The sequence below is a fragment of the Trachypithecus francoisi genome, unplaced genomic scaffold, assembly GCF_009764315.1.
Source record: "Trachypithecus francoisi isolate TF-2019V2 unplaced genomic scaffold, Tfra_2.0 Contig01579, whole genome shotgun sequence".
NCBI classification, from domain to species: Eukaryota; Metazoa; Chordata; class Mammalia; order Primates; family Cercopithecidae; genus Trachypithecus; species Trachypithecus francoisi.
The window spans coordinates 17,251,776-17,278,890 of record NW_022681442.1 but is presented as its reverse complement, the minus strand read 5'-3'; the positions used below and the strand labels follow the sequence as shown (position 1 = coordinate 17,278,890).

Sequence of the window (27,115 nt, the reverse complement as noted above, 5' to 3'; positions counted from 1 at the left end):
CCTGATGTGCTTAAGACTTAAGCACATCACTTAAGACTGCCAGATGTCATTTCAGACAGGAAGTGTCATTTTCAGTGAACAGGTTGGCATGAAAACAGTGCAATAGTGCATTTAAAATAGTTTTTATCATATGAATATCTTTTGAATGCCTAGTTCTATAAAGCACCATGGTGGATACTGCAGGAAATCAGAGGTATTTTTGTTTAGATTTTTAAAAGTAAGAGTACTGCACTCAAGCAACTTAAAATAATTTAAATGACAGATACAACTGTCTATAGGTAACTGTAATACAGGGTAGTGAGGCGCTGACTGTAGATTGATTGGCAGCCTGAGTTACTAAATATAGTGTTATGAAAGACTATCTCAGGTGTAACAGCAGCCTACTGAGGATGCAACTCTGTCTTGAGAAGAAGATAACTGTACGCTAGTTTTATGGTTTAAATATTGCTGTGATCCTTTACTTGATTCAGAATTAAGTTACCACATTTTTGGAAAAAAGGTTTACTGTTAGATACTTCAGTCTTAAAAATGTTTTCATCTATAAAAACGATTCATTCAATATAATTTGGAAAATGTGAAAGACAGTGAAAAAGATATCCTCATCAACCCACCTACTCCAGAATACTCATTGTTATTTATAATGTAATTTGTTTCATTCATCTTTTTTTAACCTGCAGTTTTGATTTTCTTTTGCAGTTATAATTATATTGAATATACAGGTTTTTTCCTGCTTTTTCATTTGCCATTCTGTTTTTTTTTTTTTTTTTTTGAGATGGAGTCTCACTCTGTCATCCAGGCTAGAGTGCTGCAGTGGCGCTGTCTGGGCTCACTGCAAGCTCCGCCTCCCGGGTTCACGCTATTCTCCTGCCTCAGCCTCCCGAGTAGCTGGGACTACAGGTTCCCGCCACCACGCCCAGCTAATATTTTGTATTTTTTAGTAGAGATGGAGTTTCACCGTGTTAGCCAGGATGGTCTTGATCTCCTGACCTCGTGATATGCCCGCCTCAGCCTCCCAAAGTGCTGGGATTACAGGTGTGAGCCACCGCGCCCAGCCTCATTTGCCATTCTAACAGACATTTTAACAGTGTTTCTGGAAACTAAGAATCTGAATGGTAGTGTAATAGTCTGTTAAAGGCATCACAGTTAATTTTTTTTTTTTTTGAGACAGTCTCGCTTTGTTGCCCAAGGTAGAGTGCAGTGGCACAATTTCGGCTCACTGCAACCTCTGCCTCCCAGGTTCAGGCGATTCTCCCACCTCAGCCTCCTGAGTAGCTGGGATTACAGGAGCCCACCACTCCTCAGCCTCCTAAAGTGCTGAGATTACAGGTGTGAGCAACTGCGTCCGGGCCTTTTTTGCTATTTTAGATGGACAGTTTTATATATAGGATTTTTTGGTATTTAGGATTATTTCAATGGCATGATTTCTAGATGTAGAGGTACCAAGTCAGTGGCTACGAATGCTTTTTAAAAACCCATAGGTATATACGTATATATTTCTAAATTGCTTCCCAGAAAGAGCATATTAATTGATACTCCCTTCAGTAATAAGTGGCTTAATGTTTTAATTGCACTCACTAGGTGGAAACTGCATACTTGCTTCAATTTGAATTTTTTTTTTTAACTATAGGATTGAATGTTTTTCCCCTTATGTTTATGAACTTATCTTCCTCTCTGCATTCTGTTCATGCCTTTTTGTCATTCATTTTACTGTATTGGCCTGCAAATAACAGCTTATTTGATGCCTCAGCATGTCTGCATAGGCAAACCAGAGCTGGAGTGGCGACGTGAAGGAACCGCCAGACACACCTGGCTCTGCATCTTCTCCTTCACCATCCTCAGGCTGTGCTTGTTACTCCCTGATTACAAAATGTGTGATAAGTCACTAGGCCTCAGGACCACGTTGCAGGAAGAAGGGGGTGAAGGACTGTGCTAGCCACATCTGTCCCTGTTCTGCAGGGTAGGGAAGAGCTTTCTCAGAAGCCACCTCAGGAGAACTCTGTGGTCAGTATCGTCTCTAACTCTAGCTGGCAAATCAGAGGTGGAATGGTGTTTGAGTCTGCTACAGTGTCTGGAGGTTCTTAATATTTATCCCACTTTTGAAAAGGTATCAAATTTGTCATCTTTGTGATAGTATTTCCTGGACTGCTTACTATTTTGGTAAGTTTTCATTGTCACGTGGTTAAGTTTGCTATCATTTCCTTTGTGATTGTTTTAACCACTTTTAAACTAAACAAAAGAAACCCTTCACCCGTGGCTATTGCAGGCTGATTCTCTGTGAAGCATAATCTGAGATGGAGATTTGTGTATATTGTGATGAGTGAATGTGGCCTGTGTGATACTAGTTTTTTTGTATTCGAGATGGATTTTGCAGTCCAGTGTACACTCAGTGTTGAAAAAAAGGAATGTTCTTGGTTGTATTAGTCCCAATTAGGTCAAGTTTGTTAACTCATACAGTCTTTACTACTGCCTGTTTTCTGAGTAGTAGTTGTCTAAGATAGATGCATCCTAATCATAGTGGACTGAATTTCTTCTCCTTCAGTCAGATTTTTTTTATACACCTCAAAACAACATTATAATGATTCAAAGATTCCTGGCTGCTTTATCTCCTTGGAGTGTTTGTTTTTTGTTTTTGAGACAGAGTCTCATTCTGTCGCCCAGGCTGGAGTGCAGTGGCACTGTCTCAGCTCACTGCAACCTCTGGCTCCCGGGTTCAAGCTCTTCTCCTGCCTCAGCCTCCCGAGTAGTTGGGACTACAGATGCTCACCACCATGCCCAGCTAATTTTTGTATTTTTAGTAGCAATAGGGTTTCACCATGTTGGTCAGGCTGGTCTCAAACTCCTGATCTCAAGTAATCCACCCTCCTTGGCCTCCCAAAATGCTGGGATTACAGGCATGAGCCACTGTGTCCAGCCTGTGTTTTCTTAATCAATGTAAAATATCTTCATGTGTCTTAATAGTTTCTATCTTGAGTTTGATTTTATGTGCTACTGATACTAACATTACATCTTTTTTTTCTTCTTTTTTTTTTTTTTTTGAGACAGAGTCTGGCTCTGTCGCCCGGGCTGGAGTACAGTGGCCGGATCTCAGCTCACTGCAGGCTCTGCCTCCCGAATTCACGCCATTCTCCTGCCTCAGCCTCCCAAGTAGCTGGGACTACAGGCGCCCGCCACCTCGCCTGGCTAGTTTTTTGTATTTTTTTTAGTAGAGACGAGGTTTCACTGTGTTAGCCAGGATGGTCTCGATCTCCTGACCTCGTGATCCGCCCGTCTCGGCCTCCCAAAGTACTGGGATTACAGGCTTGAGCCACCGCGCCCGGCCATCTTTTTTTTCTTCTATTTCGAGACAGAGTTTGCTCTTGTTGCCCAGGCTAGAGTGCGATGCTGTGATCTTGGTTCACTGCAACCTCCACCTCCCGGGATCAAGCCGTTCTCCTGCCTCAGCCTCCCGAGTAGCTGGGATTACAGGTGTATGCCACTATGCCTGGCTAATTTTTTGTCTTTTTAGTAGGGACAGGATTTTACCATGTTGTCCAGGCTGGTCTTGAACTCCTGATCTCAGGTGATCCACCTGCCTTGGCCTCCCAAAGTGCTTGGATTACAGGCATGAGCGACCGTGCCCGGCCTAACTTTACATCTTTTAGCTGTTTGCATAAAGCATATTTTAGTCCTTTTATTTGGAACCTTACCATATGATTTGGTTATATGTATGCCTTTTGTGCCTAACATTTTACTGAATAATTTTCTTTCTGAGTTTATCTCTTTTTTCTCTTTTAACTAAGACTAACTCATTGGTACTTGGATTACTTGGGCTTGATTCTGTCAACTTATTTGATGTTTTATGTACTTGAATTTTTTTTTTCTATTGGATTAAGATTTTCTTCTGTGATTTTAAAGTTACATATCTGTTTCTGTTTGTCTGGCAGTTACTCTAATATTTTAATGCACATTCTTTGTATTTCTTGTACAGAGTCTACACTTTATTCCTCCCCCCACCGGCCCTCGCCCCACCACCACCTGATTCCTCTGGAGTTTCTTTTTTTTTTTTTGAGATGGAGTCTCACTCTGTTGCCCAGGTTGGAGTGCAGTGGCACAATTTCGGCTCACTGCAAGCTCTGCCTCCCGGGTTCATGCCATTCTCCTGCCTCAGCTTCCTGAGTAGCTGGGACTACAGGCGCCTGCCACCACACCCGGCTAATATTTTGTATTTTTTAGTAAAGACAGGGTTTCACTCTGTTAGCCAGGATGATCTCCATCTCTTGACCTGGTGATCCGTCCGCCTCAGCCTCCCAAAGTGCTGAGATTACAGGCGTGAGCCACCGCGCCCGGCCTTTATTTTTCTTTTGTAATTGAACGACATTGCTCTTTTATACACAAAACATTGCAGTTCTCAGCCTGTCCCTTCAATTTAGGTGTGCTTATCCATAGTTTTACTTCCCTGGCAGCTGCAGTATCGCCCCCCATCGCTACCCACCTGCAGTCATTCTGTTAGGGATCTTCTCAGGGTCAGTCCAATAAGAGTTCCTCACCTTTGCGTGTGCCTGTATATTTTTGTTTTTATTTCATTATCTTGTCTGTATTCTCATTAGATTAGGTTAGGCCTAATTTAAAGTAAGAAATGAGATAAGTTGTAGGACACCAACTGCTATTTATATTTTTCTATTCAAGACCATGTTAAACAACGTTTAGATATTACTCATGCTAGTTTCAGCTGTGACATTTTTCCTCCTGCTCAGCTGTTTCGGGAGCAGACAAAGCTATCGGTCACTACTTGAGAAAGAAGAGGTGTTTGTCCCTTTTAATTCTCCTGGGCAGGGCACTTAGCATTCTTTAAGAGTAATAGAAAAACAAGCCAGCATCCTTTCTGGATAGAGGTTTCTCAGAGACACTTCATGACAAATTAAACTTGGAAAGCTTGTAACATTTTCAGTTCACTTTCAGAGACAGATGCATAGATAGGCCCTTAAAAGCAGTAGGTATAAATTACAATTTGTGGAAGTTCAGCTGGAGATGATAAAAGCAGAGACCTTTGCAAAATGGGAGGAAGGAGGGGTCAGCTGAGATGGATTGTGAAGCCTGCGCAGGATGGTCAGGTAGTGAGCGCGAGGGCATTCTGGGTAGAGCGTTCAGCATATTCAAGGACTGGATATAGGAGAGGGTAGAGGGATTCTGAGAAGGTAGAAAGGTAGGTGACAACCTGATTTAAACACACCTCTTCTGTTGCATTTGCCATTAAGGTGTAAGCTTTAGGTTGGGAATATTTCTTTTAAAACATGAAAGACCTTTTCAATTAGTGTTGCCTCAAAAGCTTTTACGAGTAAGGAATGGTGTTGAATGCTGAAATTTACTTTTTTGATTTTTCATGAGTTGGTCTGTTGATTTCTGTTAGAGTTCATACTTACAGAGAATCGGTGTTTTTCTTGTGCCTTGTCAGCCAAGTTTTGATGTCATGGTTATACCTGCTTTGGAATCATTTTATAGGAGTTATCTGTTACGTAAATATATTTGGGAGAATTCCTCTGAGCCTTCAGTTCTTCTGAAATTTTGAAATTAAAAGTTGTCTTTTCAATACATTTCTCTCCTTAGGCCTCTATGAATGTTAAATCGCCATTTAGTGTGATGTCAAGAAATAATTTGGAAGTACCTTCTTCTAAGATGACAGAGCCATTTAATTTTGAGAAAAATGAAAACAAGCTTCCACCACATGAGTCTTTAAGAAGTCCTGGAACACTTCCTAACCATCCTAATTTCAGGCTGAAAAGCTCAGAGAATGGAAATAAAAAGAACAATTTTTTGCTTTGTGAGCAAACCAAACAGTATTTGGCTAGTCAGGAAGACAGTTCAGTTTCTTCAAAGCCTAATGGCATCAACGGAGAAGTGGTTGGTTCCAAAGCAGACAGGAAAAAATTGCCAGCAGGTGAGTGAAAACCACGGGCTTCCTACTTCTTGATTCTTGTGGTTTCTCTGACTTACCAGAAGTATATATAACCACACACCAGTGGGCTATTAACAGAACAGGCACATGACTCCCTTACCGTATTTGCATTTAATTATTAATTTAGAAGGAAAAACCAGATACCAAGTGGCTGCCTTTGGCTTCATTAATCTCAGAAAAAATTCCTGGGGAAAGAATGAGTTTTTTCCCCCACAGAGGACTATACTAGGAATGCAGAAAGGAAACACTGTAGCTTTTTTATGGGTGTTCTAAAGATTGACCATATCTTAAAAATACTGTGCAAACTTTATGCATATATCACAAAGATATAGCTAAGATTTTAAATGGTTTCATGTGATTTATCATTCCTTTAGTTCCAATTCTAAAAACCTTTTTCGGCTGGGCGTGGTGGCTCATGCCTGTAATCCTAGCACTTTGGGAGGCCGAGGTGGGCAGATCACGAGGTCAGGAGTTAGAGACCAGCTTGGCCAACATGGTGAAACCCCATCTCTACTAAAAACAACAAAAATTAGCCGGGTATGGTGGCGCAAACCTGTAGTCCCAGCTACTTGAGAGGCTGAGGCAGGAGAATCGCCTGAACTTGGGAGGCAGAGGTTGTAGAGTTGACATCATGCCACTGCACTCCAGCCTGGTGGCAGAGCTCTGTCTCAAAAAAGAAAAAAAAAAAAAAAAACACCTTTCTAAGGCAGTTAGGACCTGGTAGAATTTAGTTTCTTTGTGAAGGTATATGAGATGTGATCTTTTAACATGGCGATATAATTCTCAGAATGTGCCCTTGGGCCTCTGGGCTTCCGCAAGATGTCAAAACTGTTTTCCTCACATTATTGCCTTTTCTGCTATGCCAGCTTTATACTGATAGTGCAAAAGCAAATTATTAGCTCAGCTTAAGGCAGGAGCGCCAACCTGGGTGAGGGCTCATTGAGTTTTTCATTGTCATGCACTTCCAGTTAAAAGGAAAACCAGAAATGGCAATTTCAGTTAAAAATGCCCTTGATTGAGCAGTAAAAAGTATTCAAGTATTCTGTTAAATCTTGACCATTGTGTGCAGTATTTTTAGTATTTGTGTGATGAAATGGGAATTACTCCTAACTTTTATCTTCTGAAGTAGGAAAAGCATGTGTGCAATTGAGTTGTGAGCTGAAGAGAAACTCTTTTCTTGGAACATACTTTTTACTTGAAAAGATGACATACTGGTTATTCAGATTTACCTGGCAAGTGTTTTCTCAAAAATTAAAGTGAGCCCTTTACTTCAAGGAAGACAGCTGACAGTATTTTGTCAATGACAAAGTTCAAGCTTTCAAGCAATTTCGGATTTTAGGAAACCTGTGTCTGCCACTTTGAGCTTAAGAACTTCTTCCAAGACAGACTTTTCTGGTGAGATGCATGGTGATATTAACACACGAATATTAGTATTTTTATTTTTTTGGAGACAGTCTCTGTCACCCAAGCTGGAGTGCAGTGGCACAATCGTGGCTCACTACGGCCTCAAACCCCTGGGCACAAGCGATCCTCCTGCCTCAGCCTCCCAAAACCCTGGGATTATGGGCATGAACCACCATAACAGGCCCTAACTCATGATTTTTTGCTATTGCATAATGAAATATGTCAACATTTGGAAATGCTGTATAACTCAGTGAACCTGTCTTTTCCAAATGACCAGTGCATGATACTGCTGTCATGCATAGGCAGAAATCCAAAGTGTGGGATAAATCAGTGAATTTTAATGTAACAATATGAAAAGTTCCTTAATGTGATTTTAGAGTTCACATTGCTTCTAACCCTATACCACTTGTTTTGGTGTATTCTTAGAGGCAAATATCCACAATTAACAGAGGAGGACATTAAGTATTCCTCCTTCTTGCAAATACCTGTCTCTGGGAGGCCAAACTTTCTTTTTTTCAAATACCAATAGCAACTTTTCACTGAGTGAAGGCAAAAACTATATATGAATCCAGCCGTCTTCTGTTAAGCCAATCATTAATGATATGCAAAAATGTGTAATCCTTCTATATTTTGTTTTGAAAAATACAGTTTTTAAAAATTGTCAGCATGTAATGCATTTATTTTTAAATGGATATTTAAGTTTAGTTTTAATTTCGAATACAGTAAATATTGATTGAAATAAACCGTGTAAACAAAAGCTCTGCAGGCTCCTCAGTTTTTAAGAGTGCAGAGGGTTTCTGAATCCAGAAAATTTGAGAACTGCTGCCTTAGTGAACGGAGAAAAGTTCACAATGAGAGGAGTACTAGTCAAAATTTTGGACAAGTTCTTTTGTTTATATTTTTATTTTTTTCGAGACAGAGTCTCTCAGTCACCCAAGCTGGAGTGCAGTGGCACTGTCTCAGCTCACTGAAACCTTCACCTTCCAGGTACAAGTGGTTCTCCTACCTCAGCCTCCTAAGTAGTTGGAATTACAAGCGTGTACCACCATGCCCAGCTAATTTTTGTATTGCCCATGTTCATGTTGGCCAGGCTGGTCTTGAACTCCTGAACTCAAGTGATCCACCTCCCTCAGCTTCCCAAGTGCTGGGATTATAGGGGTGAGCCACTGTGCCTGGCTAAGTCCTTATTTTCTGTTGGGCAAAGTAGGATGTTGCTTAGGTTCTGGTGTAGCTATAAGGTCATTGTGGTATAGCCCTATTACTTGAATATCACCTAATTATACTATTTTTCATTATTAGCAATAAAAAGTATTACTTGGCTTTTGTTCAAAATTGTGTTTTTCCTTCCCAGGAAACTCAGTGTCATCACCAAGTGTAGAAAGTAATTCACCACCCAAAGAAGTGAATACTGTAAGTTACTTTATTGTGTGTTTGCTTGTTTGGGTAAAAGTTTCTAAACATGTTTTGGTATTTATTTAATAAAGAAGTGTTCAATTTGTAGGTATCATTCAAGATCAGACATTTTTTATTTAGTGTACATTTTTTAAAAAGAAAACTTCCTTAGGTCATTGTAGATTCACATGCAGTTGTAAGAAATAATGGGGATCCTGTGTAGTCTTTTGCCTGTTTCCCCCATGGTAACATGCTGCAGAACTATAGTACAGTATCACAACCGGGTTATTGATACACCATCAAGATATGGAGCATTTCCATCACCACAACGGTCTCTTATATACCTTGTTGCTTATGTTCTGGTGTAGCCAATCCACTTTTCCTTCTGCCCCTGCCCTCTTAATCCATAGCAGCCACTGATACGCATATTTCCACAATTTTGTCATTTTTGAGAATATTGTATAAAAGGCTGCGTACATACAGTATGTAACCTTTTGGGATTGGCTTTCATCATTTCACATAATTATCTAGAAATTGATCTAGGTTGTATGCATCAATCATTCGATCCTTTTTATTGCTGAGTAATAGTCCATGGTATGGACAACTTGTTTAACCATTGAAGGACACCTGGGTTGTTTCTACTTTTTGGCTCTTAAAACTAAAACTCTTATGTCCATTGATGTACAGAATTTTATGTGAACATGTTTTTAATGCTCCAGGATAAATGTCCAGGGTATAATTTCTGGGTTGAAGAGTAGTCCCATACTTTGTTTTATAAAAAACTGCCAAATATTTTCCAGAGTGACGGTATCATTTTACATTCATTCTTACCAAGGGTGTATGAGAGCTTCAGTTTCTCTGCATCCTCATTGGCATTTGGTGATGTCGGTACTTTTATTCTACCCATTTTCATCACAGATGTGTAGTACTATCTCATTGTGGTTTAACTTGCATTTCCCTCGTGATTGATGATAAACATCTTTTCATGTGCTTATTTGCCATCTGTACATCTTTAGTGAGATGTTTTCATGTCTGTTGTCTGTTTTCTGAGGTTTTTTTTACTGTTTTGAAAGTTCTTTGTAATTTTCAGATATTAGTCATTTGTCAAGTATGTGATTTGCAAATATTTTCTCCTAATCTGTAGCTTGTCTTTTCATCTTAATAAAGTAAGTTTTTCCTTAATGGATTGTTTTTGGTGCTTTTGATACTCTGGATCCTGAAAATGTTCATTTTTTTCCCAAACAATTTGATAGTTTTACTTTTTTTTTTAGATGGAGTCTTGCACTGTCACCCAGGCTGGAGTGCAGTGGCATGATCTCGGCTTACTGCAACCTTCACCTCCTGGGTTCACGCTATTCTCCTGCCTCAGCCTCCCAAGTAGTTGGGACTACAGGCGCCTGCCACCGTGTCTGGCTGTTGTTTTTTTTTTTTTTTGTATTTTTAGTAGAGACAGGGTTTCACCATGTTAGCCAGGATGGTGTCGATCTCCTGACCTCATGATCTGCCTGCCTCAGCCTCCCAAAGTGCTGGGATTACAGACGTGAGCCACCGAATAGTTTCACTTCTTACATTTAAGTTTTGATCCATTTTCAGTTAATTTTAAGATTTTAAGTTAAGAAACTTAAGTTGAGGTTTATTTTTGCCTGTGGATGTTCAATTGCTCCAGTGCCATCTGTTGAAAATTCTCTTCACTGAATTGCTTTCACACATTTGCCAAAATTCAGTTGGACATATTTGTGTTGGTCTAGTTGAAGTTATTCATTTTCTGTATATCTATGTGTCTGTCTTTCCAGTACCACACAGTCTTGATTCCTGGAGCTGTGTAATAAATTTTGAAATTGGGAAAAGTGATTACTTTCACTTGATTTATCTTCTTAAAATTTTTTTTTAACTATTCTAATTCCTTTGCCTTCCAACATGCAGTTTAGAATAATCTCATCTCTACAAAAAATATTGCTGGGATTGTCATGTGAATTGCATTAAACCTATATATCAGTTGGGGAATTATTGACATTTTTGCTGTGTTGAATCTTCCAATCCATGAACATAGTGTTTCTCCTTTTATGTAGATCTCTGATTTCTTTTCGTTTTGTAGTTTTTAGCTTACAGGTCCTGTGCATGTTTTGCTAGATTTACACTTAAGTATTTGATTTTTTTTTTTTTTTTGAGTAATTGTAAATACTGTTGTATTTCCGTCCCCATGTTCATTATCTGGAAATATTATTGGTTTTTTATGTTTATCTTCTGTGATCTTGCTGAAGTCCTTTTTTTTCTTTTTTTCTTTTTTCTTTTTTTTTTTTTTTTGAGATGAAGTTTTGCTCTTGTTGCCCAGGCTGGACTGCTGGGCTGCTATCTTGGCTCACTGCAACCTCTGCCTCCCTGGTTCAAGCAGTTCTCCTGCTTCAGCCTCCCAAGTAGCTGCGACTATAGGCATGTGCCCCCACACTTGGCTAATTTTTGTATTTTTTAGTAGAGACGGGATTTCACCATGTTGGTCAGGCTGGTCCCAAACTCCTGACCTCAAGTGATCCACCCGCCTTGGCCTCCCAGAGTGCTTGGGATTACAGGCGTGAGCCACTGGGCCCAGCCATTGAAGTCCTTTTAAGATCCCTTGCAGTTTTCTACATAGCCAATCATATCATCTGCAAATAGGGACAGTTTTATGTTTTCTTTTTCAGTGTATATGCCTTTGATTTCCTTTCTTGCTTTATTGCATTTACTGTAGGAACTTTCTACACTAGGTTTGAATCAGAGTGACAGTGGACACCTTGCCTTGTTTCTAATCTTAGGGAGAAAGCATTCAGTCTTTTACCATTAAATTTAGATGTAGGTTTTTGTAGATGTTCTTTATCAAGCTGATGAAGTTTTCTCTAGTCCTGCTTTTCTGATCCTTTTTATCATGAATAGGTGTTGAATTTTATCAAATACTTTTTCTGTATTGATTGATATGGTAGTGACTTCTTTTCCTTTAGTGCGTTAATTTGGTAGATTACATTGATATTTTGAGTGGTTAACCAGCCTTGCATTCCTGAAGTGAACTACGCTTGGTCATGGTGTATAATTATTTTTATGTATTGCTGAGTTCTATCTGATAATATTTTAATAAGGATTTTTACATAAGTTTTCATGAGAGATTTTGGTCTGTAATTTTCTTTTATACTGTCTGTGTGGTTTGAGTATCAAGGTAATATTAGTTTCATGAAATGAATTCGGAAGTGTCCCCTCTTCTGTTTGCTGGAAGAGAAATTGTGTAGAACTGGTGTTAATTCTTTAAACATTTGGTAGAATTCTCCAATGAAAACCATCTGGACCTGGAGATTTCTTTTGGGGGAGTTTTAAAGGTATGGTTCAGTTTCCTTAATATTGATAATTGAGGTCTATTCAAACTGTTTCATATTGTATTTGCATTTTTTAAGGAATTTGTTCATTTTGTCTACATTGTCAAATTTATATGTGGAAGTGTCCCCAGTATTTTCGTGTTAGTGGTGTCTGTAGTAATGTTCCCTATTTTATTCCTGATATTGGTAATTTCTTTCTTTATTGTCTGTCTCGCTACAGGTTTGTGTTTTATTGATCTTTCCAAAGAAATTGGTCTTTGTTTCATTTTTTTCCTGTTTTTAAAATTAATTTTTTCTTTATGTTTACTGTCTCTACTGCTTTTGGGCATTTTTTTGGTCGTTGTTTGGGGGGGTTTTTTTGTTTGTCTTTTTGGTGGTTGGTTGGTTGGTTTTTTAAGACAAGGTCTCCCTATGTCATCCAGGCTGGAATGTAGTGGCACAGTTATAGCTCACTACAGCCTTGTACTCCTGGACTCAAGCAATCCCACTTGCTGAGCCTCCTGGAGTAATTGGAACACAGGTGTATGCCACCACACCTGGGTATTTTTTTTTTTTTTTTTCTGTAGAGATGGGGGTCTTGCTGTGTTGCCAGGCTGATCTTAAACTCCTGGCTTCAAGTGATCCTCCCACCTTGGCTTCCCAAAGCACTGGGATTACAGGCTTGAGTTGCCCTGCCCAGCCCCAGTGTATCTTTTTATTTATCTCGAAACTTCATCTTTAACTCATATTATTTAAAAGTGTGCTTTAGTTTCTGGGTGTTTGAAGATTATTAGTATTTTTTCTGCTACTGATGACTGGTTTGAGTCTATTGTGGTCAGAGAACAGCTTCTGAATCACATCAGTTCTTTTAAATTTGTTGAGGTTTGTTTTATGGCTCAGGATGTGGTCTTGGTATACATTCTCTTGGCACTTTAAAAGAATGTGCCTTGTCTGTTGGGTCAGATGATCTATAAATATCTAATAGCTCCTGTTGATTGGTGATGTTGAGTTCTATCCTCTTGCTGATTTTATATCTCGTTATGTCAATTGTTGAGAAGGTATTAAAGTCTCTATAATCCTGGGTTATTTTCAGTTCAGTTAGGCTTTATATTTTGCAGCTGTGGTTCATGCATATTTAGGATTGCCGTGTCTTGTTAGGTTGACTCGTTGTCATCATAATGTCCCTCTCTTTGGTACTTTTCTTTCCCTGTGATCTGTTTTATCTGATATTAATACAGTCACTCATTTATCTTAACATTTACATATTTTTCCATCTTTTTACTTTTGGTCTATATTATACATAAAATGAGTTTCTTATAGACACCATATATTTGGGTAATGTTTTTTAATTCACTAGGACAGTCTGTCTTTCAGTTGGTATACTTAGACAATTTACATTTGATGTAATTGATATTTGAGAGTTTATGCCATTTGTTTTGTTTTCTGTTCTGTTTATTTTTCCTACCGCCTTGTGGGTTACTTGAATACTTTCTATAATTTTGATTTTTATCTGGTGTTTTCAAGAGCGTGTCTTTGTATACCTTTTCCAGTGGTTGCTCTACATACTACATCATGTATACACAACTTATGACAGTTACCATTTTACCAATCTGAGTATAGTGCAGACACCTTAACCTCCCCGTGCATTTCTTTACCTTCACCCATTTGTCTTACATATTCTATCTCATAGATTTACAACTCCTTCAGACCGTTTATCATTTTTGTTCAAACTCAAACATAATTTAGAACACTCAACAGGAGAAAGTCTATTGTACTTATTCATATGTTTCATTTATCGGGTCTCAAACTGCTGAGCTCAGTCCTCCCACCTCGGACTCACAAAGTGCTGGGATTACAGGCATGAGCCACTGAGCCCGGCCTGTTGTGTTTTTCTTCTCTATTTCAGTGTTCCTGCCTTTATCATTTCTTTTCTCTTTAGAGAACTTCCTTAAGCCATTCTTTTCGGATAAAGCTGCTGGTAACAAATTCTCTTAATTTTCTTTCATCTGAAAAGTCTTGATTTCCCATTCATTCCTAAAGGATATTTTCCTTGGATAAGTTTCTCAGATAAGTTTTCTTTCAGAACTTGAAAAATGTTTTGTCACTTTCTTCTGGCCTCCATGGTCTCTAATGAGAAATCTGTCTTTTTTTTTTTTTTTTTTTTTTATTTTTTTATTATACTTTAAGTTCTAGGGTACATGTGCATGACGTTTATATCATGTATAACTCCCCAATGCAATCCCTCCTCCTCCCCCCTCCCCATGATAGGCCCCAGTGTGTGAGGTTCCCCTTCCCGAGTCCAAGTGATCTCATTGTTCAGTTCCCACCTATGAGTGAGAACATGCGGTGTTTGGTTTTCTCTTCTTGTGATAGTTTGCTAAGAATGATGGATTCCAGCTGCATCCATGTCCCTACAAAGGACGCAAACTCATCCTTTTTTATGGCTGCATAGTATTCCATGGTGTATATGTGCCACATTTTCTTAATCCAGTCTGTCACAGATGGACATTTGGGTTGATTCCAAGTCTTTGCTATTGTGAATAGTGCCGCAATAAACATACGTGTGCATGTGTCTTTGTAGTAGAGTAATTTATAATCCTTTGGGTATATACCCAGTAGTGGGATGGCTGGGTCATATGGTACATCTAGTTCTAGATCCTTGAGGAATCGCCATACTGTTTTCCATAATGGTTGAACTAGTTTACAATCCCACCAACAGTGTAAAAGTGTTCCTATTTCTCCACATCCTCTCCAACACCTGTTGTTTCCTGACTTCTTAATGATTGCCATTCTAACTGGTGTGAGATGGTATCTCATTGTGGTTTTGATTTGCATTTCTCTGATGGCGAGTGATGATGAGCATTTTTTCATGTGTCTGTTGGCGGTATGGATGTCTTCTTTTGAGAAATGTCTGTTCATATCCTTTCCCCACTTTTTGATGGGGTGTTTGTTTTTTTCTTGTATATTTGTTTGAGTTCTTTGTAGATTCTGGATATTAGCCCTTTGTCAGATGAGTAGATGGCAAAAATTTTCTCCCATTCTGTAGGTTGCCTGTTCACTCTGATGGTAGTTTCTTTTGCTGTGCAAAAGCTCTTTAGTTTAATTAGATCCCATGTGTCAATTTTTGCTTTTGCTGCCGTTGCTTTTGGTGTTTTAGACATGAAGTCCTTGCCCATGCCTATGTCCTGAATGGTACTACCTAGATTTTCTTCTAGGGTTTTTATGGTATTAGGTCTAACATTTAAGTCTCTGATCCATCTTGAATTAATTTTCGTATAAGGGGTAAGGAAAGGATCCAGTTTCAGCTTTCTACTTATGGCTAGCCAATTTTCCCAGCACCATTTATTAAATAGGGAATCCTTTCTCCATTTCTTGTTTTTGTCAGGTTTGTCAAAGATCAGATGGCTGTAGATGTGTGGTATTATTTCTGAGGACTCTGTTCTGTTCCATTGGTCTATATCTCTGTTGTGGTACCAGTACCATGCTGTTTTGGTTACTGTAGCCTTGTAGTATAGTTTGAAGTCAGGTAGCGTGACGCCTCCAGCTTTGTCCTTTTGACTTAGGATTGTCTTGGCAATGCGGGCTCTTTTTGGTTCCATATGAACTTTAAAGCCGTTTTTTCCAATTCTGTGAAGAAAGTGATTGGTAGCTTGATGGGGATGGCATTGAATCTATAAATAACCTTGGGCAGTATGGCCATTTTCACGATATTGATTCTTCCTATCCATGAGCATGGTATGTTCTTCCATTTGTTTGTGTCCTCTTTGATTTCACTGAGCAGTGGTTTGTAGTTCTCCTTGAAGAGGTCCTTTACATCCCTTGTAAGCTGGATTCCTAGGTATTTTATTCTCTTTGAAGCAATTGTGAATGGAAGTTCATTCCTGATTGGCTCTCTGCTTGTCTGTTACTGGTGTATAAGAATGCTTGTGATTTTTGCACATTAATTTTGTATCCTGAGACTTTGCTGAAGTTGCTTATCAGCTTAAGGAGATTTTGGCTGAGACAATGGGGTTTTCTAAATATACAATCATGTCATCTGCAAACAGGGACAATTTGACTTCTTCTTTTCCTAACTGGATACCCTTGATTTCTTTCTCTTGCCTGATTGCCCTAGCCAGAACTTCCAACTCGATGTTGAATAGGAGTGGTGAGAGAGGGCATCCCTGTCTTGTGCCAGTTTTCAAAGGGAATTTTTCCAGTTTTTGCCCATTCAGTATGATATTAGCTGTGGGTTTGTCATAAATAGCTCTTATTATTTTGAGGTACGTTCCATCAATACCGAATTTATTGAGCGTTTTTAGCATAAAGGGCTGTTGAATTTTGTCAAAAGCCTTTTCTGCATCTATTGAGATAATCATGTGGTTCTTGTCCTTGGTTCTGTTTATATGCTGGATTACGTTTATTGATTTGCGAATGTTGAACCAGCCTTGCATCCCAGGGATGAAGCCCACTTGATCATGGTGGATAAGCTTTTTGATGTGCTGCTGAATCCGGTTTGCCAGTATTTTATTGAGGATTTTTGCATCGATGTTCATCAGGGATATTGGTCTAAAATTCTCTTTTTTTGTTGTGTCTCTGCCAGGCTTTGGTATCAGGATGATGTTGGCCTCATAAAAAGAGTTAGGGAGGATTCCCTCTTTTTCTATTGATTGAATAGTTTCAGAAGGAATGGTACCAGCTCCTCCTTGTACCTCTGGTAGAATTCAGCTGTGAATCCATCTGGTCCTGGACTTTTTTTGGTTGGTAGGCTATTAATTATTGCCTCAATTTCAGAGCCTGCTATTGGTCTATTCAGGGATTCAACTTCTTCCTGGTTTAGTCTTGGGAGAGTGTAAGTGTCCAGGAAATTATCCATTTCTTCTAGATTTTCTAGTTGATTTGCGTAGAGGCATTTATAGTATTCTCTGATGGTTGTTTGTATTTCTGTGGGGTCGGTGGTGATATCCCCTTTATCATTTTTTATTGCATCTATTTGATTCCTCTCTCTTTTCTTCTTTATTAGTCTTGCTAGCGGTCTGTCAATTTTGTTGATCTTTTCAAAAAACCAACTCCTGGATTCATTGATTTTTTGGAGGGTTTTTGTGACTCTATCTCCTTCAGTTCTGCTCTGATCTTAGTTATTTCTTGCCTACTGCTAGCTTTTGAATGTGTTTGCTCTTGCCTCTCTAGTTCTTTTAATTGTGATGTTAGAGTGTCAATTTTAGATCTCTCCTGCTTTCTCTTGTGGGCATTTAGTGCTATAAATTTCCCTCTACACACTGCTTTAAATGTGTCCCAGAGATTCTGGTATGTTGTATCTTTGTTCTCATTGGTTTCGAAGAACATCTTTATTTCTGCTTTCATTTCGTTATGTACCCAGTAGTCATTCAGGAGCAGGTTGTTCAGTTTCCATGTAGTTGAGCGGTTTGGATTGAGTTTCTTAGTCCTGAGTTCTAGTTGATTGCACTGTGGTCTGAGAGACAGTTTGTTATAATTTCTGTTCTTGTACATTTGCTGAGGAGTGCTTTACTTCCAATTATGTGGTCAATTTTGGAATAAGTGCGATGTGGTGCTGAGAAGAATGTATATTCTGTTGATTTGGGGTGGAGAGTTCTATAGATGTCTATTAGGTCCGCTTGGTGCAGAGATGAGTTCAATTCCTGGATATCCTTGTTAACTTTCTGTCTCGTTGATCTGTCTAATGTTGACAGTGGAGTGTTGAAGTCTCCCATTATTATTGTATGGGAGTCTAAGTCTCTTTGTAGGTCTCTAAGGACTTGCTTTATGAATCTGGGTGCTCCTGTATTGGGTGCATATATATTAGGAGAGTTAGCTCTTCCTGTTGAATTGATCCCTTTACCATTATGTAATGGCCTTCTTTGTCTCTTTTGATCTTTGATGGTTTAAAGTCTGTTTTATCAGAGACTAGGATTGCAACCCCTGCTTTTTTTTGTTCTCCATTTGCTTGGTAGATCTTCCTCCATCCCTTTATTTTGAGCCTATGTATGTCTCTGCATGTGAGATGGGTCTCCTGAATACAGCAGACTGATGGGTCTTGACTCTTTATCCAGTTTGCCAGTCTGTGTCTTTTAATTGGAGCATTTAGTCCATTGACATTTAAGGTTAATATTGTTATGTGTGAACTTGATCCTGTCATTATGATATTAACTGGTTATTTTGCTCGTTAGTTGATGCAATTTCTTCCTAGCCTCGATGTTCTTTACATTTTGGCATGTTTTTGCAATGGCTGGTACCGGTTGTTCCTTTCCATGTTTAGGGCTTCCTTCAGGGTCTCTTGTAAGGCAGGCCTGGTGGTGACAAAATCTCTAAGCATTTGCTTATCTGTAAAGGATTTTATTTCTCCTTCACTGATGAAGCTTAGTTTGGCTGGATATGAAATTCTGGGTTGAAAATTCTTTTCTTTAAGAACGTTGAATATTGGCCCCCACTCTCTTCTGGCTTGTAGAGTTTCTGATGAGAGGTCTGCTGTTAGTCTGATGGGCTTCCCTTTGTGGGTAACCCGACCTTTCTCTCTGGCTGCCCTAAGATTTTTTCCTTCATTTCAACTTTGGTGAATCTGGCAATTATGTGTCTTGGAGTTGCTCTTCTGGAGGAGTATCTTTGTGGCGTTCTCTGTATTTCCTGAATTTGAATGTTGGCCTGCCCTACTAGGTTGGGGAAGTTCTCCTGGATGATATCCTGAAGAGTGTTTTCCAACTTGGTTCCATTTTCCCCCTCACTTTCAGGCACCCCAATCAGACGTAGATTGGTCTTTTTACATAATCCCATACTTCTTGCAGGCTTTGTTCATTTCTTTTTCTTCTTTTTTCTTTTGGTTTTCTCTTCTCGCTTCATTTCATTCATTTGATCCTCAATCGCTGATACTCTTTCTTCCAGTTGATCGAGTCGGTTACTGAAGCTTGTGCATTTGTCACATATTTCTCGTGTCATGGTTTTCATCTCTGTCATTTCGTTTATGATCTCTGCATTAATTAGTCTAGCTGTCAATTCTTCCACTTTGTTTTCAAGATTTTTAGTTTCTTTGCGCTGGGTACGTAATTCCTCCTTTAGCTCTGAGAGGTTTGATGGACTGAAGCCTTCTTCTCTCATCTCGTCAAAGTCATTCTCTGACCAGCTTTGATCCGTTGCTGGCGATAGGCTGCGCTCCTTTGCAGGGGGAGATGCGCTCTTATTTTTTGAATTTCCAGCTTTTCTGCCCTGCTTCTTCCCCATCTTTGTGGTTTTATCTGTCTCTGGTGTTTGATGGTGGTGACGTACTGATGGGGTTTTGGTATGGGTGTCCTTCCTGTTTGATAGTTTTCCGTCTGACAGTCAGAAGGACTGTCTGTTGGTCTGTTGGAGATTGCTTGAGGTCCACTCCAGACCCTGTTTGCCTGGGTGTCAGCAGCAGAGGTTGCCGAAGATAGAATATTGCTGAACAGCGAGTGTACCTGTCTGATTCTTTCTTTGGAAGTTTCCTCTCAGGGGTGACTCCACCCTGTGAGGTGTGGGGTGTCAGACTGCCCCTAGTGGGGGATGTCTCCCACCTAGGCTACTCAGGGGTCAGGGACCCACCTGAGCAGGCAGTCTGTCCATTCTCAGATCTCAACCTCCGCGTTAGGAGATCCACCGCTCTCCCCAAAGCTGTCAGACAGAGTCATTTGCGTCTGCAACAGCCCCGCTCTTTCCCCTAACGGACTGCAGCTGTGCGCTGTCCCCAGAGGTAGAGTCTACAGAGACAGGCAGGCTTCCTTGAGCTGCTGTGAGCTCCACCCAGTTCGAGCTTCCCAGCGGCTTTGTTTACCTACTTAAGCCTCAGCAATGGCGGGCGCCCCTCCCCCAGCCTCGCTGCTACCTTGCGGATAGATCGCCGCAGACGGCTGTGTTAGCAGTGAGGGAGGCTCCGTGGGCGTGGGACCCTCCCGGCCAGGTATGGGATATATTCTCCTGGTGTGCCTGTTTCCTTAAAGCGCAGTATTGGGGTGGGAGTTACCCGATTTTCCAGGTGTTGTGTGTCTCAGTTTCCCTGGCTAGGAAAAGGGATTCCCTTCCCCCTTGCGCTTCCAGGTGAGGCGATGCCTCGCCCTGCTTCAGCTCACGCTGGTCAGGCTGCAGCAGCTGACCAGCACCGATTGTCCGGCACTCCCTAGAGAGATGACCCCAGTACCTCAGTTGAAAATGCAGAAATCACCGGTCTTCTGTGTCGCTCGCACTGGGAGTTGGAGACTGGAGCTGTTCCTATTCGGCCATCTTGCTCCGCCCCCGAAATCTGTCTTTTTAAAGACGCCTTACTGCCATGTCGCTCTTTGGGTCTCCAGGTTCCTAGTCAGCCCACCTCCTCCTTTCCTACTTTCAGAGTCATCTTACCTTTGTTTTATATATAAGTTCAGGGTTTTAGTTTACCTTAATAGAATGAATTTTTAAAAATCCCCTCCCCCCTCTTCCAGGTAAGGGATTCTTTTCCTCTTTCTGCTTTCAAGCTTGTAATTTTCAGAATTTTAAGATGTCTTGGTGTTTAGTCTCAGTACTCTGGGGCTCACTCAGCCTCTTAAATTAGTAAATTTATATCTTCTGCCAAATTTGGAGGTTTCTGGCAGTCTTTTTTTTTTTTTTTTGAAACAGAGTTTGACTCTTGTCGCCTGGGCTGGAGTGCAGTGGCGTGATCTCAGCTCACTGCAACCTTCGCTTCCTTGGTTCAAACAATTCTCCTATCTCAGCCTCCCAAGTAACTGGGATTACAGATGGCCTCCACCACACCCAGCTAATTTTTGTATTTTTAGAAGAGATGGCGTTTCGCCATGTTGGCCAGGCTGGTCTCGAACTCCTGACCTCAGGTGATCCCACCAGCCTCAACCTCCCAAAGTGCTGGGATTACAGGCGTGCACCACCATGCCCGGCCTCAGCAGTCATTTTTTGAATACTTCTCAGCCCTACTTTCTCTCTCCTTTCTGAAGACACAAATGCTAGATCTTTTGTTATAGTCTCACAGGTCCCTGAGACTATTTGTTTATTATTTCATTTTCATTCTGTTGTTCAGATCAGGTGTTTCTGTGGTTCTGTCTTCAAGTTCACTGATTGTTGCCTCTTTTCCCTCCATTATGCTAGTGAGCCTGCTATTGTGTTTTTTATTTTGGTTATACTTTTCAGTTTTAAAATACCCATTTGGTTCTTTATATCTTTTATTTCTTTAGGGAGACTCCGTATTCATTTGTTTCAAGCCTATTCGTAATTGCTTGTTAACATATTGATGACTACTTTAAAATCTTTATAGATAAATGTTTTTGTCATGTTGATGTTGGGTGCTTGATTTTTTTTTTTTTTCCAGCATTCATTTGTGATCTTCCTGATTCTTGGTGCAGTGAGTTATTGTCTATTGAATTCTATTGAAACTGGGATATCTTGGGTATTATGAGACTTTTTTTTTCTTGATTCAGAATCTCGCTCTGTTGCCCAGGCTGGAGTACAGTGGCATGATCTTAGCTCACTGCAGCCTCCACCTCCTGGGTTCGAGCGATCATCATGCCTCAGCTTCCTGAGTAGCGGGGATTATGGGCATGTGCCACCATGCCTGTCTGATTTTTGTATTTTTTAGTAGCAATGGGGTTTCGCCATATTGGCCAGGCTGATCTCGAACTCATGGCCTGATCTGAACTCATCTGCACACCTCAGCCTCCCAAAGTGCTGGATTTAGAGGCGTGACCTACCACACCCGGCCTCTATCTTATTTAAACTTCCTATCTTAGCTGGCTTCCTCCGACACTGCTCTGGCTGCTGGTTTGTTACTGCCAGGTTGCGGGTATATGTCCAGGTTCCCTACTCGGCCTCTGATATTCAACTGGGGAGCTCTTTCTTTTGGGTGAGGATGGGAGTTCCAGGTTCACAGGAGGCCTCAACTGATTGCTTTCTGGCTGACAGTGGTAAGTGCCTCATTACAGCTCCCCATCTGGTCTCTAGTGACACGTGTGGAGAGAGGGCCAACTGAAAGAGAGGGTGTTAGGAGGGACTAGTTGGTATTGAATTGTGGTGGAAAGTTCGGACTCTCCACTAGGCCTTTCCTGACACCACGTTGGTGGGCATGGGGGCACCTCATTGCTGCCAGGTGGAAATCCAGGTTCGCCATGTGGTCTCCATAGGCAGGGATGTCATCCTTCCGCTTCAGGGATGAAGTGCTGGCACCCTATTCTGTTGGCCTTCTCTGATACCATACTTGTGAGCAGGTTGGGGCACCTCATTGTAGCCTGGTGAGGGTGGAAATCTTGGCCCCACACTCTGCCTCTGTGGGTGGGAGTGGGGCCACAGTTTTGTCTGTGGTGTTTGGAGTAGAGCAGTTAATGTTAAGTTTTCTGTCTTTCTGGTCTGCCTTTTTTTCTAGTCCTTTGGCTAGACAGAGCAGGTTTTTAAAATAATGAGGGTCTCACTATGTTGGCCAGGCTGGAGTGCAGTGGCCATCACAGGCACTATCGTAGCTTGCTATAGCCTTGAGCTCCTGGGCTCCAGTGTTCCTCCCGCCTCAGCCTCGGAAGTAGCTGGGACTGCAGGTGCCCGCCACCACACCCAGCTAGAGAGTCGGGCTTTTCTTGTTGGAGTTTTTATCATCTCTGCCTTCTGGTGTTTCTGGGTTGCTGGCTTCTCCAGCACCCAGTCTGGTATATATGAGGCAAAAAGAGAACCCAGACACCTTACTGCCATGTCGTTCTTTGGGTCTCCAGGTTGCCAGTGGCCCACCTCCTCCTCTCCCACTTTAACAGTCACCTTATGTTTGTTTTATATATAAGTTCAGGGTTTTAGTTTACCTTAATAGAAGGAATAAGGAAAAGTGCATCTACTTGATCTTATCTAGTCCCAAATCTAGTATTTAAATGGAAAAGTTATTGCCAAATTCTAACATTGCTGTTCTCTGTTCTTAATAGAAGCCTGGAAATAATGTGCGTCCTGCAAAATCAAAAAAACTAAACAAGTTGGTGGAGAATTCCTTGTCCGTAAGTAACCCAGGGCTCTTCACCTCCTTAGGACCTCCTCTTCGGTCCACAACTTGCCATCGCTGTGGCCTGTTTGGTAAGCATATTGTTCTTAGGTGTCTGAATTCTTCTACATATTTGAAAATCATTTTTATTGTGGCAGATGATAAACATTAAGTGTGGTTAGAACAGTGTCCCCATGCCACACATCCATCTCAGCCTCAGCCACTGTCAGCATCCCGCCGTTCCTCTTCACCCATCCCTTCCCATTCTTCCTGCTTCCTCAGTGGACGTTTTCCTCAGTTTTTTTTAGGGGAAGCTCACATGCACTGAAATGCACAGACTTACATCCTTGTCATAATATAGGATGTTTCTGTCTCCTCAGAAAGTTTTCTCATGTCCCATCCCGGTCCCTACTTCTGAGAAGCAACCATTGGTTTTCTAATCATGAATTAATTTTGCCTGTCATAGAATTTCACTTAAGTGGAATCCCACAGCATGGACTCTTTAGTATCAAGGTTATTTCATATACAGTAATACTTTTCAGGTTAATCCATGCTGTTGCATGCACCATTATTTTTTGTTTATTGCTGACTAGTATCATTGTATGGTTATACCATGGTTGAACTGTTCTCCTATTGATGAACGTTTTGGCTGTGTCCAGCTTTTGCCTGTTAGGAATAGAGCTCTCTCAACGTTTTTGTACAAATGTTTGTGTGGACATAACGTTTTCATTTATTGTGGGTGCACAGGTAGGCACAGAATGGCTGAGTCAAAGGGTAGGTGTGTGTTTAACTGTTTAAGAAGCTACCAAACCGTTTCCAAGGTATTGTCCCATTTTGTATTCCCCCTGGGAGGGAGTTCTGGTTATTCCACATCCTCGTCCACGTTTGGTGTTTGTGTTTTTATAGCCCTTTTCGTGGATAAGTTGGAATTGTCATATGCCTCTTGAGTTCTAATTTTTCAATACATAAGTCTTACTTGCATGGCATTTACCAGTTTACAGTTAAATTTGCAGTGCTCTCGTGATCAGTGATCTTGAGCAGTTTTTTCTGTTTATTACTGGCTATTTGGATAGGTAACTTTTTTTTTTTTTAAGTCTCTTTTAGTGTGGAAGCATTTGAGGCCAGACTGGGTTGGTGGTTACTTCTTTGTGGGGTTTTTTTGTTGTTTTTGTTTTTTAGATAACCTGTTTCTTTAGCATGAACACTGATAGGGTTTTTAAAAAAATTATTTGTTTCAAAATCTCCCTGGGTTTTTCTAGATGTGATTCTCGTTGTTTTTTGTTGGTTTTTTTCATGATACGCAGCCATTTCAGTCACTTGTACAAGTCTGTTTTCACTACAGGAAAGTTTTGTTGACTTTGCTTGATCTTGCCTCACTGTAACCTCTGCCTCCTGGGTTCAAGTGATTCTCCTGCCTCAGCCTCCCAAGTACAGGTGTACACCACCACACCTGGCTTATTTTTTTTTTATTTCTGTAGAGACAGGATTTCACCATTGTTGGCCAGGCTGGTCTCACTGTAACCTCTGCCTCCTGGGTTCAAGTGATTCTCCTGCCTCAGCCTCCCAAGTACAGGTGTACACCACCACACCTGGCTTATTTTTTTTTATTTCTGTAGAGACAGGATTTCACCATTGTTGGCCAGGCTGGTCTCAAACTCCTGACCTCAAGTAATCCCCCCACCTTGGTCTTCCAAAGTGCTGGGATTACAGGCGTGAGCCATTGCACGTTTTGCACCATTGCTTGCTGCTTTTTTTTTTTCTTTTTTTTTGTTTTTTGTTTTTTAAAGACTCGAGTCTCGCTCTGTTACCACGCAGGCTGGAGTACAGTGGTATAATCTCAGCTCACTGCAACCTCTGCCTCCTGGGTTCGAGAGGTTCTTCTGCCTCAGCCTCCCGAATAGCTGGGATTACAAGTGCCTCCACCGTGCCCGGCTAATTTTTGTATTTTCAGTAGAGATGGGGGTTTCACCGTGTTGGTCATTTTGGTCTCGAACTCCTGACCTCAAGTGATCTGCCTGCCTCGGCCTCCCAAAGTGCTGGGATTACAGGCGTGAGCCACTGCACCTGGCTGCTTGCTGCTTTTATAACATGTATTCTGAGGTCTATTTTTAGGAAACTCAGTTATATGTCCCAGTCTGATCTCCCTTTTTTAAATCTTCGTGGGCCTTTTTTCTCTGTATTCTGAGAGTTTAAAAGTATAATCTGAATACTTAATTCTAAATAGCACAATTCTCTTCAGATAGTCTTCTTGCCATGGTTAATAGAGTATTTGATCAAGTGTGGGCCTTGAGAATGTCTTGATCTTCATCTGAACTATTTTGTGGGTGATGTTCTCTAGGATCGCTGAGGTGCTCTCAGTGCAAGCAGACCTACTATTGTTCCACAGCATGTCAGAGAAGAGACTGGTCTGCACACAGCATCGTGTGCAAGCCTGTTCAGCCAAAGTAAGAATTTATGGCCTTTTTATTCATTATGGATTATGTATAAGGTCTTTTTCTGATACAATAAGCATCCAATAGTTCAGACCACAACCAAGTAGAAGTTACTTTTTTTTAAGCTCTGTAACGAAGTGTACAAATCTGAAGTGAACAGCTCTATGAACTTAATTTTCATGTGTATTGTTTTACTGGGTACTACATGTGAAGATTTATAACCTTGAAAGAGTTTTTCTTTAATGTTTAGAGCTTTAGAATGCCTTACTTTCATCATGTGTACTTTCCTGGATCTTAGTAAGTTTAGAACTCTTAACTGTCTCTTGAGTTATGTTTTTATTTGTAAATACATAAATTGTACTTACATGGCATTTACCAGTTTTACAAAACAGTTTAACATATGACCTCAAAATTCTGTGTAAGTAATGTAGGGAATTATCTCTTTCTTTTTTTTTTTTTTTTTTTTTTTTTGAGACAGAGTCTTGCTCTGTTGCCCAGGCTGTAGTGCAGTGGGGCGATGTTGGCTCACTGCAAGCTCAGCCTCCCGGGTTCACGCCGTTCTCCTGCCTCAGCCTCCCGTGTAGCTGGGACTACAGGCACCTGCCACCGCGCCTGGCTAATTTTTTGTATTTTTAGTAGAGATGGGGTTTCACCATGTTAGCCAGGATGGTCTCGATCCTGGTGATCCACCCACCTCAGCCTCCCAGAGTGCTGGGATTACAGGCGTGAGCCACCACACCCAGCCGGGAATTATCTCCATTTTACAGATAAGAAAACTGAGGCTTGAAGATACTCTCTCACTTTCAGTCTGTCTCATTAGGTGGCTTTTGGAAGAAGCACACCTATGCACACACAGGGTGTGGACCACTGTGTAGCCAGCAGTGGGGAGTTTGACGTTACCACTGTGATTCTGGAAGAAGCTGTTTTGCTCTTTCAGGATTTTGTTCGTTGAGAATTTACCATAGTTGTGATTGATAGCCCGTATGTTAATTGCGTGTATAGTATAAATATTGTAATCTGTTGCTTTATTGCAGTTTCCACAAACTTGAAGATAATAAATCATCTATTGAAACAAAAGATGTGGAGGTAAACAATAAGGTATGGTATACTTTGTCTTTAAATTTTGAATGACTCCTCTTTATTGAATTAAGAGGATGTGAGATAAATAGTTTGGGCTTATTTCTGCATTTTATCAATATTTAAAAGTAAGTTTCCTATTTAAATATGTACACCATAGTGATACAATCAGGGGTTTTTGAAAATTAATCTTTTTCTCAAAAAGGATGTGGTAGTATCTCAGTGTAAAATCATGTGGATTAAAGAGTCCCTTCAGCCTCTGCGGGCACAGGTTTCAGCTTTATGTGCTGTACTCTAATAGGGCCTAGTTATCTAAGGAGGCTTTCTGATAGCAGTTCCTCATTTAGACAACAACATGGGCTGAATTATTTGTAATCTGAAAAACATCTGTCACGTCCAACTCATATTTATGAATAATTTTTAGCTTTCTTTAGCTGCTTCTAGCATCTACTTTAAAAAAGGTGACTTCAAGTATTCATTCTTACAGAAAGCATTAACAAATGCAGATTTAAAATAATAACCTCCACCACCACCATTTTCATTTTCTAAAAATAAAGTCATCCTTCTCTTCACCCGCATGGCCTTATTCTTGGGTTATCCCCAGTGCTGTGCACACTGC

The 27,115-nt window shown here is 40.6% G+C and overlaps 1 protein-coding gene across 1 annotated transcript in view; it reads left to right on the top strand.

Moving 5' to 3' along the window:
* Positions 1–5,589: 5,589 nt before the first annotated feature.
* Positions 5,590–27,115, top strand: part of TDRD1 (tudor domain containing 1) — a 47,521-nt gene continuing 25,995 nt past the window's right edge. Inside the window, exons 1-5 of the mRNA XM_033182038.1 lie at positions 5,590–5,914; positions 8,688–8,746; positions 22,935–23,079; positions 25,326–25,431; positions 26,454–26,517. Coding sequence (XP_033037929.1) covers positions 5,590–5,914; positions 8,688–8,746; positions 22,935–23,079; positions 25,326–25,431; positions 26,454–26,517 — 699 coding nt within the window. The remainder of the gene's footprint in view (positions 5,915–8,687; positions 8,747–22,934; positions 23,080–25,325; positions 25,432–26,453; positions 26,518–27,115) is intronic.